Raw genomic sequence first — 21303 nt, 5'->3', positions numbered from 1 at the left:
GGCCTCGACATAGCACCTTACGTCACTCTACCCTCGGCCAAAATCAGCACTCACCCTCAAAACTCCAAACGTCGAGCCCCTGCTCCCAGGCCAAAGGTGCCAGACCCAAAACGCGTGCCTGGCCTCAAACCTCCCTTGGTGGCCCTCGCACAGCCCCATTCACATTGGGGCTGCGGGCTCGCCGAGACGAGCAAGGCCTCGACATAGCACCTTACGTCACTCTACCCTCGGCCAAAATCAGCATTCACTCTCAAAACTCCAAACGTCGAGCCCCTGCTCCCAGGCCAAAGGTGCCAGACCCAAAACGCGTGCCTGGCCTCAAACCTCCCTTGCTGGCCCTCGCACAGCCCCATTCACATTGGGGCTGCGGGCTCGCCGAGACGAGCAAGGCATCGACATAGCACCTTACGTCACTCTACCCTCGGCCAAAATCAGCACTCACCGTCCAAACTCCAAACGTCGAGCCCCTGCTCCCAGGCCAAAGGTGCCAGACCCAAAACGCGTGCCTGGCCTCAAACCTCCCTTGGTGGCCCTCGCACAGCCCCATTCACATTGGGGCTGCGGGCTCGCCGAGACGAGCAAGGCCTCGACATAGCACCTTACGTCACTCTACCCTCGGCCAAAATCAGCATTCACTCTCAAAACTCCAAACGTCGAGCCCCTGCTCCCAGCCCAAAGGTGCCAGACCCAAAACGCGTGCCTGGCCTCAAACCTCCCTTGGTGGCCCTCGCACAGCCCCATTCACACTGGGGCTGCGGGCTCGCCGAGACGAGCAAGGCCTCGACATAGCACCTTACGTCACTCTACTCTCGGCCAAAATCAGCATTCACTCTCAAAACTCCAAACGTCGAGCCCCTGCTCCCAGGCCAAAGGTGACAGACCCAAAACGCGTGCCTGGCCTCAAACCTCCCTTGGTGGCCCTCGCACAGCACCATTCACATTGGGGCTGCGGGCTCGCCGAGACGAGCAAGGGCTCGACATAGCACCTTACGTCACTCTACTCTCGGCCAAAATCAGCATTCACCCTCAAAACTCCAAACGTCGAGCCCCTGCTCCCAGGCCAAAGGTGCCAGACCCAAAACGCGTGCCTGGCCTCAAACCTCCCTTGGTGGCCCTCGCACAGCACCATTCACATTGGGGCTGCGGGCTCGCCGAGACGAGCAAGGCCTCGACATAGCACCTTACGTCACTCTACCCTCGGCCAAAATCAGCATTCACCCTCAAAACTCCAAACGTCGAGCCCCTGCTCCCAGGCCAAAGGTGCCAGACCCAAAACGCGTGCCTGGCCTCAAACCTCCCTTGGTGGCCCTCACACAGCACCATTCACATTGGGGCTGCGGGCTCGCCGAGACGAGCAAGGCCTCGACATAGCACCTTACGTCACTCTACCCTCGGCCAAAATCAGCACTCACCGTCCAAACTCCAAACGTCGAGCCCCTGCTCCCAGGCCAAAGGTGCCAGACCCAAAACGCGTGCCTGGCCTCACACCTCCCTTGGTGGCCCTCGCACAGCCCCACTCACACTGGGGCTGCGGGCTCGCCGAGACGAGCAAGGCCTCGACATAGCACCTTACGTCACTCTACTCTCGGCCAAAATCAGCATTCACCCTCAAAACTCCAAACGTCGAGCCCCTGCTCCCAGGCCAAAGGTGCCAGACCCAAAACGCGTGCCTGGCCTCAAACCTCCCTTGGTGGCCCTCGCACAGCCCCATTCACATTGGGGCTGCGGGCTCGCCGAGACGAGCAAGGCCTCGACATAGCACCTTACGTCACTCTACCCTCGGCCAAAATCAGCACTCACCGTCCAAACTCCAAACGTCGAGCCCCTGCTCCCAGGCCAAAGGTGCCAGACCCAAAACGCGTGCCTGGCCTCAAACCTCCCTTGGTGGCCCTCGCACAGCCCCACTCACAGTGGGGCTGCGGGCTCGCCGAGACGAGCAAGGGCTCGACATGGCACCTTACGTCACTCTACCCTCAGCCAAAATCAGCATTCTCTCTCAAAACTCCAAACGTCGAGCCCCTGCTCCCAGGCCAAAGGTGCCAGACCCAAAACGCGTGCCTGGCCTCAAACCTCCCTTGGTGGCCCTCGCACAGCACCATTCACATTGGGGCTGCGGGCTCGCCGAGACGAGCAAGGCATCGACATAGCACCTTACGTCACTCTACTCTCGGCCAAAATCAGCATTCACTCTCAAAACTCCAAACGTCGAGCCCCTGCTCCCAGGCCAAAGGTGACAGACCCAAAACGCGTGCCTGGCCTCAAACCTCCCTTGCTGGCCCTCGCACAGCCCCATTCACATTGGGGCTGCGGGCTCGCCGAGACGAGCAAGGCATCGACATAGCACCTTACGTCACTCTACCCTCGGCCAAAATCAGCACTCACCGTCCAAACTGCAAACGTCGAGCCCCTGCTCCCAGGCCAAAGGTGCCAGACCCAAAACGCGTGCCTGGCCTCAAACCTCCCTTGGTGGCCCTCGCACAGCCCCACTCACATTGGGGCTGCGGGCTCGCCGAGACGAGCAAGGGCTCGGCATAGCACCTTACGTCACTCTACTCTCGGCCAAAATCAGCATTCACCCTCAAAACTCCAAACGTCGAGCCCCTGCTCCCAGGCCAAAGGTGCCAGACCCAAAACGCGTGCCTGGCCTCAAACCTCCCTTGGTGGCCCTCGCACAGCACCATTCACATTGGGGCTGCGGGCTCGCCGAGACGAGCAAGGCCTCGACATAGCACCTTACGTCACTCTACCCTCGGCCAAAATCAGCATTCACTCTCAAAACTCCAAACGTCGAGCCCCTGCTCCCAGGCCAAAGGTGCCAGACCCAAAACGCGTGCCTGGCCTCAAACCTCCCTTGGTGGCCCTCGCACAGCACCATTCACATTGGGGCTGCGGGCTCGCCGAGACGAGCAAGGCCTCGACATAGCACCTTACGTCACTCTACTCTCGGCCAAAATCAGCATTCACTCTCAAAACTCCAAACGTCGAGCCCCTGCTCCCAGGCCAAAGGTGCCAGACCCAAAACGCGTGCCTGGCCTCAAACCTCCCTTGGTGGCCCTCGCACAGCCCCACTCACACTGGGGCTGCGGGCTCGCCGAGACGAGCAAGGCATCGACATAGCACCTTACGTCACTCTACCCTCGGCCAAAATCAGCACTCACAGTCCAAACTCCAAACGTCGAGCCCCTGCTCCCAGGCCAAAGGTGCCAGACCCAAAACGCGTGCCTGGCCTCAAACCTCCCTTGCTGGCCCTCGCACAGCCCCACTCACATTGGGGCTGCGGGCTCGCCGAGACGAGCAAGGCATCGACATAGCACCTTACGTCACTCTACTCTCGGCCAAAATCAGCATTCACTCTCAAAACTCCAAACGTCGAGCCCCTGCTCCCAGGCCAAAGGTGCCAGACCCAAAACGCGCGCCTGGCCTCAAACCTCCCTTGGTGGCCCTCGCACAGCCCCATTCACATTGGGGCTGCGGGCTCGCCGAGACGAGCAAGGGCTCGGCATAGCACCTTACGTCACTCTACTCTCGGCCAAAATCAGCACTCACCGTCCAAACTGCAAACGTCGATCCCCTGCTCCCAGGCCAAAGGTGCCAGACCCAAAACGCGTGCCTGGCCTCAAACCTCCCTTGGTGGCCCTCGCACAGCCCCACTCACATTGGGGCTGCGGGCTCGCCGAGACGAGCAAGGCCTCGACATAGCACCTTACGTCACTCTACCCTCTGACTCACACTAGAGCGTCACTCTAGGTGAACACGCTAGTGATTTTTGTACGCGATCCCGACGAGCCTTGTTGAAATACGGAGGAATGACCGCGCAAACTTTTAATGAGATCCTCGCAATTAGCGTCTTTGTGGATGAAGCAGCCCCCGATATACAGGAATACGTTAAAGAACGTACGCCTGGGTGGTAGGGATAAAATTTCCGGAAGATTTTGAGTGTTGCTGTGTTTGTATGCGATGGATGGGAGGAAAGGAAAAAAATCGAGCTGCTTATAGAGAGGAAAAAAACCCAAAAGAACAGGAGAAAAACTTACTGGCTGCGGCTTTTGCAAGGACTCTGCAAATGAGAGATAGGGTCTGGGGGAGAGAAGATCAGATTCACGGTCTGAGTTAAGACCAGGAAGAAGGGAAAAAGAACAGGGAAAGAATGCTGGAAGGGAGTGCCGCTATCGTGGGAATTTAGAACACTTACGGTGGGAATGCCCATGCCAGCCGCGGGACAGGACGCCAGGAAAAGCTTCGCATGGGGGAAATTTCCCCAGGAAGTCTCGCAGTCACGGTGACTAGAGGAACGGGACCCTGTGGAACTGGAGAGGAGCTAGAAAAATTAGAAGAATTGGAAATTTTCAATATGCGGGTAACCCAATTGGACCAGCAGGGACGTATTGTAGGTAGAATTGAAGGTTGTGAAGTCGAATTCTTGGTAGATGCAGAAGCTGCGTTATGCCTTTTGCATTTTACCCCGAAAGGATCTAGGATCGCGGACAAAATTTTAATACGTGGAGTCACAGGACAGAAAGAGCAGAATTTAAGTAAACCTCTATTAGTAACTACAGGTAACAAGAGTATATGGGAGGCAATGTGTATTAGCAGAGGAGTCCCCAGCGTGCCCGTTGGCGAGAGATCTCTTGCGGGCTCCGGACGTAGAATTACACTTGCTACCACCTGACGGAATGGATTTAGTAATCATGGGAGTGGCTGTGGTCACTGAAATCCCAAATAAGGAGCAAAAAATACCGGAAGTATTACAATCTGTACCAACAAAGCTGCGGAGTAAAACTAGCACGGATGTAGGATTGCTAGTTTCGGCTCAAACCTGTGAACACAAAAACAAAGGGAGGAAGCCCACTTCCGGCTATGAAACAGTATCCTATTTCCCGAGAGGCTGAAAAAAGCATTCAAAAGCAAATAGACCGATATTTAGCTCAAGGCGTTTTAAAAGTACGTACGTCACCATAAAATACTCCTTACTCCCTGTAAAAAATAATGGATTGGATGAGGATGGGGACCCAGAGCAGCATTTTGTACAAATTTTGCGGGTAATTAATCAGCACGTAGTGACAGCTCATCCAGTAGTGCCCAATCCCTCTGCTATACGTGTACAAATACGCAAATATTTGGGCAAAATATTTCACTGTGATCGATTTCACCACCGCCTTCTCTAGTATCCCATTAGATGGAGACAGCCGGCTTTTATTTGCCTCTGCAAAAAGGACAGACTGCCTAAGTCTGAGCTCCTGCGCAGACTCCGTCAGACCACGGAAGATGCTGAACCTGAGTGAATCACGGCCGCGTTACTGTTCAGGCCTTTCTCTGCACTAACATTACTATGTAGGGACGTGTAACCTATCCAAAGGTTTATTAGAGTCCATTCAAGACAACTAACAATTTCCATCCATCAGCAAAGCGGCAGGTAGATGCTTGATTAGAGAATAACCCTTTATAGATAGATGGCTGGGCACTTGTATCCTGCTCAGCATAACACCAGCAGAAAATTATATTTTTTTTTATAAGCACCTCTAAATTTTGGGTTAGCGATTCGCATTTCCAGGACACTGATTATTAATCAAAGTAGCACTTAAGGGACTATGTGACAGGTGGGGGGGGCATTCTAGTACGTCTTTAAAGATTATTTGTTTTGTGGGAGTGAAGCGTACGCAATCATACTTTGAGCGGGAAGAAATAAAGGCCTGTCAGAGAAAAAAAAAAAAAAATCTGTTCTGTAGCACCGCCGAGAGGGGATAAATAGCCCCCAAAGACCTCATTGTACTTCGGAAACTCTGACGATTAACCGTTTAGCATATAAACCGTGAGAATTTCCAAGCCTGGAGGAGGAAGGGAAAAGTTCTCAAAAAAATACTGTCCAGTCTCCTGGACGTCACCTCAGATACCACTGGTCAAGACCTAGCGGTTACATCTTTAGAATAAGCTACACAAGCGCCTATGGGATGTATTTCTAAAGGACTAATGAGATGTACTGTCGACAAAAATCATCGAGATGAATTAGAGAGCCAGGAGTTTACATAACAAAAGTATCAGACTTTGAAACTACCTCGGAGTCCCCTTATTCCCCAACACCTCGCTCTTCCACACTGGCTGTCCTGAGGTGTCCCGCCCTGGGGATAAGTTACACTTGGTTTACTCTGAGCGTTGAGATGCTCGTATGAGACCCAAACTCACCAAGGCAAAAACCTGCAGACACAGCTGTAGTAACACCGCAGTCACTTTCAGATCCCATTTGCTTATTTTGTTCTTGTAATTATTTTTCATCTCTCCTCTGTTCTAATGGTAATAACAACTATAAATAGCAAACACCCATGGACTTGAGCAGTGGCTTGGGACATACTGACGCATACGCATCAAAAAAAATGCCAGGCTTCAGGTGACGTCAATATACCTCCAGTATATCAAATTACTTTAAAGTTCAAAACATACTTTTAATTTTTAATGACTTAGCGTATGGTAGAACCAAAAGATGGAACAAACTTTCCCTGGAGGGAGGATCCGGACGACCGGCTGGTCGGTCTGGGTTCTTAAACCAACCTCCCTCTGTTTATGTATCACACACTTCTTACCACGATGCTATCTGAACGCCTTTCCAAAGCAATTAAACCCAGGCAAGTTGAATAAGCATTTTCTCACATCATCCTACATTTTGTCTTGGCCACATCCAGGGGGGAAAAAAAAAAAAAAAATTATTGTGTTGGTTTTCATCTCATGTAGAACTCCATACCTACTAAAGAAGTAGCATTAGAGCAGAGCTGGATGCAGCTGGCCGGGGACACGCGCTCTCCCCAGCTGAGTGCGCTGCGCGGTCCCAACCTCGGTCATGCACCAAGAGAAGGCTATTTCTGGTAGCTACTAAGAATCATTAAATAAGTGAATGACTTAAAATTTGCATAGAGAAATAAGAAATGGAAAAACCTCAGTGAAAGAGCAGTAAAGGGAATCTGTGAAGCTCTTATTCACAAGGCTGTTTTCTAGCCTGTAGTGGGTTTTGTGAGATGCTCTATTTAATAAGATCACGTTAGATGCGATTTATAATGATGCCGACTGAAGGAGCTAATCCGATACCAAGAAACTGCGATATTCAAACTTACTTTCTGTGCCGAGTTGAATTATTGCGCCCCTCTTTCTGCTAATGCTAGATTGTTCGTGCCACATATTTTTATGCTTTTTTTTTCCCCAATATATGAAATTTTTGTTAGTTATTTTGAGAGCTGAGCCTCAGGACTGACAATTGACTGTTTTCCAAAGGATCAGTTTAAACGTCTCTCCATATTGAGGAAGGAGCAGCCATTAAAAAGAACTGAAGCAGAGGATCCCTGGTCTTAACTGATCTCGTGGGGCAGAAGGAATGAGAATATAAAGGCTGTGTAAGGGAAACACCAGCCCTGCTGAGAGATAAAGGCAGGGTGTTCAGCAAGAGATAAGGGTGAAGAGAGAACGAACGGTTGGGGAAACCAGCCTGAGCAGCAAGATGGGGTAGCAGGACTGTTTATGATAACGCAGCTCCTTGGGATACCTGGCCTCGCAATGTGGGCAAGCGGCCTGGAATTCCCAGGATGTGTTTGCAATTAGCAACGAGGAGGAGGCAGCACCGATCAAAACTCCAGGAATGAAACAGGCAGAGAAGAAAAGAAGAGAAAAAAAAAGGGGGGGGGGGGGGGGGGGGGGAAGGCAGCGGCCGTCCAGAGAGGGAAGCACCCCAGCAGGGAGTTGTGCATATAACAGGAGTTTGGAGCTGCTCTGAACACAGATCCCACGATCGACTGGATTCCCATGGTGTCCTGGAGCCGACGCCGTCCCAGCAACCTCGCTGTGCTGGATGCTGTCTGACTTCTCAGGGAAAGGGGACGCAGTCAGAGTTAGATTGGATAAAATCTCATTATGCTGAATTTCACTATTTCTGATTATTTTGCTTGGGACTCGCTTCCAGACAATTTTACCTTTTTCTTTACCTTATCCACGATTCACGTACTAAAATCCGTGCTCGGAAAGACTAATGAGAAGGGAAAAATGAAACCCCTGCTCTCTCCAGTGGAGAAATATGGAAGAAACCCCCAAAAGATAAATACACACCAGGTAAAATTCTCCCACTTAAAGTTTCAATGAGAATATATTTATCTATTGTGTTGAAAACCATGTGGGGTGCTTCCCCCTTTAACAGAACAAAGTCCAATGCCCACAACGCGGCGTCATCCTTGCGTTTGCACGCAGAGAAGTCCCACAGGCCAAACGATGGCCACCAGCAAGGCAACGAGGAGTAAATCCCATCGGTCATACAGGAGAATTAAATCCTGGCCACAGCCGCGCCGGTCGCTATAATGACATCCCGCTTCGCTTCTTTGAGTCCTTCCGTGCAATGGGACTGAAGGACAAGATCTCCTTGTATATATGCTCTTAAAAAAAAACCAGAAAAAAATTATCGTGAATATCACTAGCATGGGTGATTTTAGAGGACAGAAATGAAAGTTTGACCGTTATACATGCAGAGAGGAGGTATTCGGTGGAGAGGATATGGCAGGTACAAACTGGGAGGAAGAGACACAAAGCGGAGGGGCAAAAAAAAGTCTGCCTAGAGAGATGGAGGGATCTTGCTGAGTGCATAAAAGCAAGAGCAAGGCAAGGGAAGACGTGCACAGTCATCTAGGCACCAGCAGGCAATTGCAGCCTTACTCGGCATGTGCACGGGAAAGAGAGAGAGAGACAGTAAAGCCCCGTGCTAGACAGGAACTTCAAAGAAGATAAACTGCTTACTTCTCCACTCATCTATCGAAAGCTTTTCATGTTCCAGAGAATCATCGTAGGACTGTTGCGCTTCTGTCTCCTCCTCGACGTCTCGGAACTGGTCGAAATAGGGGTGAGCCAACGCCTCCGTCGCTGTAAGGCGCTTTTCCACATCCAGCTGCAACATCTTGTCAAGCAGATCCACTGCTGTAGAAGACAGGAACAGGGCTAAGCAAGGCACGATGGAGAACAGGCATCCCGTGCGTGAACCCTACAAGTGACGGGACTAGTGTTTCCCCGGTACTACATCTCCAGACCTGAAAGTGAAAAGTGATTCCTCGACCTGGCCAAGGCAGCGTGGCGCTCCTTTCAGTGGAGATGCAAACCCTGCCCCGCAGCAGCCTCGGGGAGCTCTTGCTAACAGAACTGGAGGTGTAGATCGTTCAAAAATAACAAATTAGTCTTGAATAAGCCTAGCTGCACGGATGGGGCTGCAAGAACGTAAAGAGCAAGCCAGTAACTCGCTTTCGCTCTGACCCCTGCGACTCAAAGTAGTCTTAACGTGAGTAATCTATATAGAAATCTGTACATTCCTGGTAAACAGGAAGGCAGGAAATTCAGATACCAACTAGCCTGTCAGCCCCGTGCCCCCTTGGTTTTAACACCTTAATGCTTTCTTCTTTTCAGCTTCTAGAAGAGTTTTGCTCGCTCTCACCTCTTATCTACTTGGGAAAAGAGCTCCTTGTAAGAGATCAATTTTTACCCTGAAAATGGTACGTCTCGCTGCCTGTTAAATATCAATAGATCCCAGTGTTCAACAAATAGTTAGGATCTGAGCTGTATTCTAAAAGAAAAAAAAAATTTAAAAATTACTGGAGCGGACTATGGGGCTCTCTTAGCACTTTATCAAAACCCACGATGCCTTAGATGTAGGGCTGGGAAATAATAATGAACAAGGAAGAGCTGGTTTGTTTATCTAAATGCTACTGATCGTAATATCACCTGCTTGGCTACAAGCAGCCACCTCTGGAAGCCAGTATCAGCCAAAATTCATCCCAACTCTCATACCAAGTGGACCTGATACCTGCAACTGTCCTAATTCCATAATTTGCATCCCACAACCTAGACATCCCGTTAGATCCGGCACCTGCTCTCTTCTGGCTTGTTGATACGAGAGGCAGGAGTTTATCTCTTCCTTAAATATAGTATGTTATAATGTATGTTACAGGCTGCATCATTTTAAAATTAAAAAAAAAGAAAATAGTAAGTGGCCAAGAACAGCAGAACGTCACCATTGCAATGCCAATAAAGAATAATTTTGCTTTTAATTCACGTATATTTGCCCTGGGGAGAGGCAGAGGCACAACCTGCAAGGGAGAAAGTAGATAGAAATTATGAGAGAAAAGAGAAATAAGATTGGAGCTGTGGCGGTCAGGCTGCCTCCTTTCCAGCTGTGAAAACTCACGAGAAACCCAGAGATTACTTACCTTGAGGATTGGCTTTGGGGAAAAGCACAGACAAGTCCTTCTTGGGGATTTTAGGAAGGGACTTGATGTAACTCTTAGCCTGAAAGAGAAGGGAAAGCACGTTTACTGCGCGTGGACAAGCGCGAGGGGGCCGTGAAACACAACTCTGGGCTCTCACAGCTCAGATGAGCAAAGGCAAAAGAAGAGAACGGCAAACCGTCCCAGATGTCACATTTCAGTGACCGGCTCGCAAGGAACTATTTTTAGCAATTGAGATACAGAAATATTCCCCCTTTAAGGGCCAAACTGGAGAAAGAGGAGGTTGGTGATTTGCTGGGGGTCAGGCACCTCACCCGGGAGCCCCTGCACTCCGCACCGGTTCCCGACACTACGCCGAGTCCGTTGAATGTGCCGCTAGCAATGAGAAGCGTCTTCCTTGCCGGGGGAAAAGGCTGCTGCCCCTCCTCTTTGCTGCTGTAGAAGCGGCACCTCTCCCATCTCTAACTCACGGCCAAGTTAACCTCTCCCCACCACCTCTGCCGGTGAGGCCCGAATCCACGGTGAACTTTCTTACCGCTTTGTCCTCCAGCTTCTCCACAAAGTCTTCTCCTGGATGCCCCGTTACTTTCAGGATCTGAGTCAGTTGATCTAGGTCTGGCAGGCTGCGTTAAAGATCACTCATGGTTTCTAAGGGTGGCTTTGCCCCCTCCTATCTTCTCTCACCAAAAAGACCCGCCGGTCCCTGCGATTACCTCCTGGTAAACCAGGCTGACACCTGTTTCCTCAGTATTCTCATTCATAAAAGCCCTTTCACACGCACCAAGAATTATTACTCCCCTCCCCGAGGGAAAAGGTTCAGCTTGAAAGGATACAGTCTTTTCCTTTAAACAGCGTTTTCCCGGTCAGCATTTCTGCCATGATACAGCCAATAGACCAGATATCCACTGTCCAGAGAGGAAAAAAATGGAGAAAAAGAAAAAAAAAAGGAAAAGGACAGTAAAAAGGCAGCAATGATTGCTGGGGCTGTTCCTTGCTTTGTTGCTTGCAGCACGCGCTGATTTAAATCTCACTGCCATTTTCCACCCTCCCCTGTTCTTTCTATGCTGCTAAAACCTCTGCTTTCATCATTTCCCGCAGGCACTGGCTTTGCGAGTCGTGCAACAGCTTTAGGACTCGCTCTGCTCCAGGGGACGCTGATGATAAAGAAGAAAAACATCTGGAGGATTACGTGAGATTTGACCGAGGCGTGACAGCGGGATCCCCGGGCTCGTCACCAGAGAGTCACAGCGCTGAAGCAGCCCAGCTCACCCGTCTGGTTGTAATGCATCCAGTTCAGAATGACTTCTGGGGCTCTGTACCAGCGTGTAACCACGTAGCCGGTCATTTCAGCATCGGCGTGTCTGGCCAAGCCAAAATCCAAGATCTGCAATTCACCAAAGGAAGAGGGAGAAGGAAGGGCAGGAAAGAAAAGAGAAGTCCTACAGGCAAGTGAGAATCTACTTCTAAGAGGAAACGAAGCGGATCCAATCAGATAATAACGAAACTCCAGTTACACCACAGCCACCCACGGAATGGTTCAAAGAACAGGTTTCTCTTAATTCCACTGTGAGCTGCAAGCCGGCTGCAAAACTAGTTGTTGTGTGAAGACCCTGCAGAAAGGATCGGTGCCGGGTGCTACCTGGAAGGTCGCTTCCTTTCTTGAAGCTTAAGTTTCAACTCTACGAGCTTTATTTAATTGGGTGCTTCTATAACCTGGGCGAAGGCATGCTCCCAGGCCACCAGGACTCACCCTTTCCTATAAAAACACCTTGCAGCTGACAGGGGACGGCCTCTCCCTCAAAACTGGAGATGAACCTGGCCTGACCCAACCTTTACAGGCAACACAGCCATTTCCTGGAATACACGTTACAGAAAACGCGTGCTAGAACACCGCGCCAGCGAGCTGCAAGCAAACCCTTCAGAGCAATACTGAAAATAACTTTGTCTGGAATCACAACCATCATGTCAATGGGAACCAAAGGGTAACTGTGGTTGAATCCAGTTATCCTTCGGGGATCGTTCGCCTAACGCGAGTATTGCTCAGCAGTACCGAACTCATTTAGGAAGTCGTTACGAACTGCCGTGCCGCAGGAATTACGGCGACAGGATGTTCATTCCAAGTCTCGGGCCCTGATTCAGCAAGTTACATCAGCAGGCGAGTATTTCCCACCGCCTGCAATTGCCGGGCAATGAAACCCTCAAATCGAGTCTCAGAAGGCAAGAGGAAACGTGACAGTGCCAGAGTCCTGCTGGCAGAGCAGTTCCTCCACCATCTGATACGCTACGAAGCGGTGCCGTTCCACCTACCTTTAGCTGACAGTCTTCGTTCACAGCCAGGTTGCCTGGCTTCAGGTCCTACAACAGACAAGAGCAGAATAATAAGGATGTTTTGATTTGCAACACATCGACACAAGCCTCAGCCGAACCTCTGTTCGTCTTTGATGGGGTCCCATAACATCCCAAGTCCGGTATCGATATCGCAAAGACAGCGCGCCCGCTGTACTCTACAGCTTTAGATTACTAGTTTATTTTTTCTGAAACTGCTTTCATTCCAAAAGCATCATGAAATGCTTCTCAGCTCATCAGAAAACACAGCATTTCCTCAAAACGCTGCGCAAACGAGCCAATCCAAACACGTATAGCGTGTACGAGGGAAAAAGAGGAGGACGCCAGAGAGACCTCAGAGCGGACGACGCTATTAGTGAAAAGATGTTTACAAATGTTTTAACTTTATGACCAAGGTGTGTTTCTCTTAAACAGACAAAAAACAGGAGTAACAGTGCACGTGAACTTACCCTGTGGATGATTCCGGCTGAATGAATATACTGCAATAAAAAGAGGAGCCACAATGTGATCACCGGCAGACAAGACTTTCTGTTCTCCGGCAGAGAAACGAGAGCTACAGACAAGAACTTGCTGAGAACACAACTCTGCAGCCTGCTGCAGGTCCCCAGGGCAGCAGTTTGAAAAGGAATCTCTGCACTTAATTTCTGACAGTATTGCCAGTCTAAAGAAGAGGCACAGAGCAGAAGAGGAGAGGCGGAGCAATAGTTCCTTACAGCGAGTAAATTAATAGCTTAGAACTATCAAAGGCATCAGGATTACTAATAGGAACACGGTCAGTAGATGACATGAAAACTTTGGTGGTTTGGGTGTTAAACTATGTGGAAAAAAAAAAATCTCATAGTTAAACCACAAAATTAGAAAACAGATTCAAGTTGCAAAAACTATGTGGCTTTTATCACACCGGTTAAACCTTCTGTGTGTTCTTCTCCCCTTTATTTAAACACGAGATAACAGTGATCTGGGGAAAGGTGTTATTAAGGTGAACTCATTAATGCCTGATAAGCCGCTGCCCTGGCTCCCAGTGAGGGATGTTACAGAGGGCAGCAATAAGACATTGTCTCCGCATCTCCAGGTTACGCGATGATTGCTTTCTGCTCTCTCCAAGCCAGTTAAAGCAGCATATTCCTTCCTTATTCTCGGGGGATGCCATAAACCCCCCAAATCTTCCTATACGGTGTTGGAAAGGGGTTTTGTTATGGTCAAGCCAGAGGTGACATGTAGAGGAGACACGGGGAGTCGCTAAACTCCTCTAGACCCACCTACCTTCAGCCCTTTCAGCATTTGGTAGACCAGGTACTGGATCTTTTCATCACTGAATTCGTGTCCCATGATCTTTTGTAAATCTGTCCGCATGTACGGCATCACCAGGTAGCTAAAAGGCAGTAAGACAAGGCCCTGAGTCTAGAAGAAAAGTCAGAGGGAACAAGGCTAGCCGTGCTCTCACTTGTTTTTTCCCTGGCTGCGTAACTCACCGTAACTAAGACTAGCTATTGCAACAGCGTTCCTAGCGCAGCTTGCAGCGATGCTGGGATTTCATCCTGCTCTGAAAACTGCCCTTTCTCCTCCCCTCCAATCGGGTATTGACATCAAGTAAGAACAAGGATCTTCCAAACTTTAACAATCTTGAATTAGTTTACTGTAGACCTCAAGTGATGTTCAATTCAGGACAGTCTTACACCATCCGGGAGCTGAAACATCCCACGCAGCTTTAGAGAGTCTCGCAAAACTGCTGCATTGGCTCCCAAATTTATCTTTGTAATGTTCTCCAGCCCTGCCTCAGAAGACAACATCTAACTTCCTTCAGTCTTTGGCCTGCCTGCTGAGACTGCTAATTAGTTGGCGATCTTCCAGCGGGAACTGCTCGGAGAACCTTCGCACGCTTTTCCTGCGGGCTGCTAAATACCCAGCCAGCAGCCGACAGCCCAAACCCGGGTGCACGCCGCTTGTGCCCAAGGATGGGGAAGGGAAAACGACTCTTCCGACCTGACTATCGACACTGAGAGAAACACCAAAAAACCACAAACCCAGCCAGAATCAAGATGACAAGAAAGCCGGATCTTTAAAATTCGCAGTTTAATTACCCCAGGGCCTGGTGATCAATACTTCTCCCGTTCTGACTGCAGCCTCTTAGCTCAGCAGTCACAGGCAGTGCGCTAGCATGGATCATGCTATACGCGATACGCCATGGAACGTAATGCCTCCGTTACATACGTTGGTCTCTACGTACTGTGTTCTCCCAGCTGTGAGCATGGCATGGGGTCTGTTTATGTATTCTGGGTGTTTCAGCCATGGAGCTGACTCGTGCTTTTGATTCTCCTTGTTATTTGGGGATGTTTGGCATTAGTCTGGCCCCTTTTCAACTCAGTCCGTGGGACTGCACCTCATCCTGATCTGTTATCCTGCTGCTAAGTCCCAGGTGTCCTGGGCAGCAACCGAGTCTAGACGGGGTGACCACAAACTCCAAACTTACAAGTCCTGGAATCCCTGGTAGGAGGCGGCGGAGGTGAAAACATCAAGCAGCCCGATGACCTGATAGAGGAGAGAAGTCCAAACTTAATCCTGGAAAGCATTTGCTGCGCACGTGGGACTCGGGTAGCAGCTCTCCATCGGCACACGCACGCGGGCGAGCATCGAGAACTCCACACGAGGAGTCCGAGGACTTCTCACTATGCTGCCCACCTGCTTCTCCTCTTACTAATACGCGGGAGCACCCAGTACACATCTGCTTCAGCCTGGTGCCAACTGGGCACAGCAGACAGGTAGCAGTTAAACCCTGAGACTGCCTGCACATACCAAACATCGGGACCTCTCACTTGAAATTAAGGTGATGCCGCCATACAGGACTTGCTCCCAGGTGGGAAGAAAATCCCCCTTGTTTCAGCAGGAACGGAGGGAAACGAGTACTTACGTTCTCATGTTGCATGTGCTTCAACAGCATCAGCTCTCTGTATGCTCTCTTGGCAAAGATCTCCGACTGGAACGGGCGGCACAGCTTCTTGATAGCCACTTTCTCCCCTGTCTTCTTGTCTATGGCTGAACTGCGGTGGACAAATAAAAACCAATTCTAACATGGGCAACGTGTTTTAACTCATTTTGCAATACCAAAAGTTTCCTCCTGGAGGAGAGCTAATTCTGGACCTTGCAGAACAGCAAAGAAGGGCCCCTTGATCCTTCCCAGTGGGGCTCTGCACACAGAGCCTGTTTATTCCCCTTAACCTGCAGAAACGAGCTGGAGCTAACAAAGCCGTGAGAAGAGGGAAACACAAACGGTTAAAGGTCAGGATTATTTCTAACTCTGCCTTCTCCTTCCCCAACACATGGAAATAAGGGAATAAAGCAATTTCTGCTTTGCCATCTGCCTGGAGGTTTTGTCTTCTAAGGTACGTCAGCCGCCTTCGCTGTATTCTGGAGCGAAGAGAACGGATGTCATGCGCTGAAAATACGGGCTGCTGGAATTAATTCCCCTGCATTCGGGATCTTTGATGCTATACGTATGCTGCTGTATAAAAGCAGGTCTGGCTGAAAACAAGAGTCTTTTATAAAGCTAATGAAAACACGGTACAAGAACCATCGCTGGAGATGTGACATGTTATTCCCTTCTGGTGACGTTTACTGTTTGCAGCTGGATACGACGATCTCGCGATACTTTCTCTGCTTTTGGAGGCTCTTTGATCGGGCCCCGGGTTTCACCAGAGAAGTGGGGAGAGCGCTCCTCAGGCCAAGATAGCTGTAGTTCGGGGTTCTCAGTGCACCCTGTCACACATCGGTGCCTCAGCCCTTCCTTGACCTCTCAAAGAGGCAAACAGATGAAGAAAGGGTTTTCCCTGCCAAATCTCACTGTGGGTTTCCAGAGCGGTTCCAATCTTTTGTAAATTCCTTATCTCATCTCATGGTGAAACAGAAGGGCTATAAATCGGCATGTTTAAGTCCTACGGCTTTTAGCTGTGCAGGGTGACCGAGCGCACGTGAACACTGGCGTTATCACTTTGCGTGCATCCTCCAGCCTCGCACGGACACATTTGTCCTGCTTCCCTCTCTGAAGGGACACTTAATGCACCCCAGCACGGTCCCTGACTGCCAGGCTCCAGCCACCGCTCCCTTCCAGTCGCTCAAAGTTGCGCGTGACAAAGAGCGGACACAACCTTTGAGAGGTGTGACGGTGATTTCAGCCGGGAAAAGCAAAGGAAGTGCTGGAACAGCTACACGAGGCAGCTCGAGGGCTGAGACGGCGTGGGGTCTCTTAGGAGGGCGGGGACGAGGTGTCTCAGTTTCAGGACTTCAGCGAGTGTTGGCAGAGGGACAGCACGGTGTAAAAGTTCTCCAAGGAGAAGGGAAGCAAGAGGAAGAGACTTGGCCCACACAGTTAAACAGCTTCTGCTGATTTCAAGGCAGATTTCCCGATCTGAGGGTACTTTGCTGCCCTACAGAGCATCTAACCCCACCACTCAACGCAGAGCAGCTGGGTGATGGAGCTTCAGCCTGCCCAGCGCAAACAGCATCACTTTTACCCTTGCCATAAGGCACAGCTAAGAGTTAACTCAGCTGACGCAGCTGGGAGAGCCCACACCATTCTTCCCAGCACAGGTTTAATGAATGGCTGAAGGTTGGGATGACGTCGGGCAGGCAGAGCCATGTCCCTGCCTCGGCGGGCGGAGATCAGCAAGACCAGCGTGGAGGGGTCTTCTTCCCCAGTTACGTTCAGCTAGAAGCCAAATCACCACAGACTTTGGCAGAATTAACGAGGAAACATGTCTTCGCTGTTTTGCCTGAGTTAGTTTCTCAGCTGCTCAAGAAGGTGCGAGAGCCGGCAGCTCCAACTGACACCGCGATAGGAAAGCTTCCCAGCAAATCCCAGCAGAGGACAGCAAATCCTAACTCCACACGCTCACACCTCTGCTTTGTGCAGGAATCAGCACCAAACCCTCCCTGCTGAGCACCGTCCATGAGATACCACCACCACGGACCCTGGGGCTGGTTTAACACCCATCTCTCCCTCCCTGGGATCTTCAGAGCAGCAGAGACTTTCACAGGGACCAGTAAAAGATTTGTCGGCTTGTCGTTTGCTTTTTCTGTTGGGCGAGGAAACTTGGAAAGAATTTCTCTTCCCTTTTTTGTCCTGTCTTTTTCTTTTAGTCTTCCTGCTTTCCTTTATGATAAAACCCAGAAAACACTGTACAGATATAAAAAGAAGAGTCAAGTTTAGTCTTGCCTGATTTTGCAGGACTTATTGAAGCACCTCAGAAGCTTAAATGCACCTGAGCAACAAAGTGGAGAAACATTGGGTCCTCTTTGCAAACGGGCAGCCAGGGGACAAGGACAGAACCAGGGCCCCGGGGTTTCAGGATCCATGTCGTGACAGCCGGCAGAGACTTTACCCAACACCAGCAAAAGGGGACACACTTTTTTTTTTTTTTTTTTTTAGCTCAGCGTGTTAGGAAACAAGTGCTCCATCCAGATCCTATCAGTGCACTGCTTCATATTTAACCTTTCAGAGTCACCCATCTGATTAACTGATTAACTAACAGCAGCTTGTGCTGCTGCCTTGTAGGCTGAGGTTTATCATCAGCCAGGAAGGAAGTTCCAGTCTGTTATTGATCCTGGTTTACAATAATTTCTATCTATTTTATGATTTCAAGCTGGAAGCAGTATCAAGGCTGGGTCGTATCATCCAGCTCCTTTGCCCAGGCGGCCCAGCATCAGCTGCCTCAGACAAAGCAGCAAGGACACGCTGCAGCCACCTCTGTTCCAGTGCCCACCTCTGTCATCACCTACAAATTGCTTTCAGACACCCAGGTATCCCCCCCCCCGGCTTTGCTGCCAGACAGAAATCCTGCCTTAATGCAAGCTTGAGACCAAGGCAGCTCAAAAGCTGCCTGACTGCCAATGTCGAGGCGGCACCCCAAGCTGCCTCTGGCAGCTCTGCCTACCTGGTCCTCGAGCAGCTGCCGAAGGACGCCGGCCGAGGCGAGCTCAGATGGGAAACGCTGCCCTCTGAGCTCATCCGGGGCGACCACAGGAGGAAACATCTCCATTTCTTCAAGCGACCAAGTGTCCAACCCGCTGCCCGCACCGGAGCGGGAGGCAAACCGCCTTCATCACACATGCAAATGTCCTTTCCTAATGGAGGGGTACCAACAGGCACCTCCTCATTTCCCCCCCGGCACGATACTTTAAACGCCCCCAACTCGCCCCATGCTGCTGCCTGTGGTATGGGCAGGACCCCACTCACCACACTGAGCCGTAGGCTCCGGACCCCACGGGGTGGAGGGACGTGTATCTCCTGGGCAGCTCCCAGAGAGTTTTGTTGACCTCCTGTCTATAAAAGCCTCTTCTCCTTGCGATGTTCATCGCCCGGCGGGTGCGGGACTGCCACCCCCCCAGAGTACCGGAGTACGGGAGGGCTTCTGTGGCGAGAGCGGGACAGCGAGGCCTCCTGCGCTGGTAAAAAAAAAAGCTCTAGCGAGTTTCCTTCTCCGTTTTCAGCTGTTGCGAGCGTGAAGGGACATGTCTTTGAGCCCTCCTCCCTCCGCCTCCACATTGGCGGAGGTGAGGCATCAGGTTTCCCGACACGCCTAGGTCCTGTACAGGTGCCTCTGGACTCTGCTGCAGGAGTTGAGTGCCCAGCCCTGCGGCAGACACACCTCCGGGAGCCCCGCCGTCACCTACAGCTCTTGTTCTCCTGTTTCCACCAGGCCACCAGCTGAGAAATGTCCTCGTGGGGCTCAGAGGGGACCTCGTGAAAGCCCTGCTCTGAACAAGCGGATGAGTAAGGGCTTGTTGAGCCGGGGAATCTGGGCAACAAGCCACAGTGCCTCGTCAGACAAACGGGGACATTCTTCTTCCCAGCTGATGGAGGACAGCTCCGGGCTGGTGACAAAGGTCACCGGGGTGTTACATCCACAGAAGAGCGAGGAAGCGATGGTGATTTTCTCCCAAGCCTGGTCTCCCAGCGGTGCAGGGATGTGGTGAAAGCAGGCTGAGGTTCTCCACCTTTGTCCAGGTGACTGCAGCGAGGAAGGTCAGGAGCAGCCGTGAGAGGGGACCGTCCCGAGAACCGTTCGTGCTCAAGGCTTGTTCGTGCTGGGCCTGGTTTCATCTAACCCCTTCTCGTGTCTTCTCGGACGGTGCAAAGCCCGAGTTCACTGCTGTGCCTACCGGTACCAGGCCAGACCAGCACACCCAGCCTGTGAGAGGGTTCATCCCTGGTAAGCAGGGAACACCTCGACATTTTGCTCTGACTTTAGGAGGGTCGGGTGGGACTCCCACACAGGAGGTAGGTGCATCCTACATCCTTTCCAAAGGAAGTGACTAAGCTGCGCCTTACCGAGCCAGCCCAGCTGCTTACGCTGTGCTCTACCCCACCAGCCCTCGATGCTGCTCGTTGCCTAATCCGCAAAGGTGTCCCCGCTCCGAGCGCCTCTGTGCGGCAGGATTAGAGCCGAGTCACCTGATGAATAGGAATTACTGAAAAAGCACCATCAGGGTTTTAGGAAAGATTTGACCTGCTCGCAGGCAGTCGCTGCCACACGCGTCCGTGTCGGCCCTTATGTTCTTCAAGTAGCCATGGTAAGGTCTGCTGTTCTATAAAACACAAACTAGGGACGAGGCGCTATGGCAATTTTTTAACCATATGTATATAGGCATCAATAAGCCCCAGCTGTAGAAACGGCAGAGTCAGGACATAAACCGACCCATCGGCTCAGTTCTACAAATATACCTGCGAGCGAGAGGCGTTACAGCAAAAGCTCCTGGTGCCTAAGCAAACGTGTAACTCGTTTGTCATTTTATGAATACAACTCTTGCTCAACTACACGTGCACACGCAGGTAATCGGCGCACAATTAAGGAGTTGTAAATATCTAGGGCATGTCTTGGCTGTCGAAAGATGAATTAATTCTAGTGACTGATTTACATCAAATAGAAAACCTTAAGTAACTTGATTTTCTAGGCGTGCTTTATTTTTTACCCGATTCAATTCTCACGGATTTTAGGTGGGTTTTTTGATATCAATAAATGACAGGTCCTGTTTAGGCTTTTTTACCCCCTCTCCTCTCAGTTTGTTCCAAGGCAAGCAGAAGGTGAACACAAGCAGGAAGGCAGCTTCCATACAGCTGACAGAACACCCCCACGCCGTGCTTTGTCCTTACTCATCTGCTGCGCAGCTCTGTGTCGGGGAGGGGACGCGTTATGGATATCGGCTACCTGACTTGGATCAGCTCGAACCACCTGGTTTTAGCATGGCCCGGGAGCTTCGGTTATCAAGGCGTTTGTTAGTGTGAGGAACGCAGCTCAGTTCAATCATTCTTCTGAGCGCGTGGTGCCGATACACAACAGAAGTCAGAAAACCTCCGCTACGGAGCCGTGATGCTCCTGCTCCCATAAACACCCTTCCACCACCAACTAGATGGCAGCTGAAGAGGAAAAAAAAAAAAAAAAAAATCACTTTTAAATAGCAAAGACAGTCAAACTGGTACTGCTGAGGAAGGGCCCCAGGTCCAGGCAAGTAGCAGAACACTGGTCTGTTGCATTAAGTGCTTCCCTATACTAAACGGAAAATAATTCTTCTTTTTTCCTGTGTCCTTACTCATGGTCAGACTCTAATCTAGTTTTGTTGCAAAGAATTCACTGGAGACAAATACAAACACAAGCCCAGTGCCAGCAGACAGAGGCAGTCGACCAGCCTTGCCCCCACCGCAACAATCACGGACAGGATCGCGCGTGAC

General features: G+C 50.7%; 1 protein-coding gene across 3 annotated transcripts; it reads right to left on the bottom strand.

The window, feature by feature from the left end:
- Nucleotides 1–8100: 8100 nt before the first annotated feature.
- LOC129196549 (mitogen-activated protein kinase 13-like) lies at nucleotides 8101–21275 on the bottom strand. 3 transcript variants are annotated; one of them, XM_054804237.1, is made up of 12 exons: nucleotides 18811–21275; nucleotides 15490–15619; nucleotides 15052–15110; nucleotides 13845–13953; nucleotides 13031–13060; nucleotides 12543–12590; nucleotides 11505–11619; nucleotides 11069–11140; nucleotides 10771–10850; nucleotides 10218–10296; nucleotides 8761–8937; nucleotides 8101–8402 (listed from the first exon to the last, which is right to left on the bottom strand). In XM_054804237.1, exons 1-12 carry the CDS (start codon nucleotides 18927–18929, stop codon nucleotides 8323–8325), a joined length of 1098 nt encoding a protein of 365 aa, XP_054660212.1. In that variant the 5' UTR covers nucleotides 18930–21275; the 3' UTR covers nucleotides 8101–8322. The 3 variants fall into 3 exon arrangements, with proteins under 3 accessions (XP_054660212.1, XP_054660213.1, XP_054660214.1); XM_054804238.1 differs by having other exon boundaries at nucleotides 8761–8934; XM_054804239.1 differs by lacking the exon at nucleotides 13031–13060.
- Nucleotides 21276–21303: the final 28 nt, after the last annotated feature.

The sequence above is a fragment of the Grus americana genome, chromosome 25 (assembly GCF_028858705.1).
Source record: "Grus americana isolate bGruAme1 chromosome 25, bGruAme1.mat, whole genome shotgun sequence".
Classification (NCBI taxonomy): Eukaryota; Metazoa; Chordata; class Aves; order Gruiformes; family Gruidae; genus Grus; species Grus americana.
This window is presented reverse-complemented; position numbering and strand designations above follow the sequence as displayed.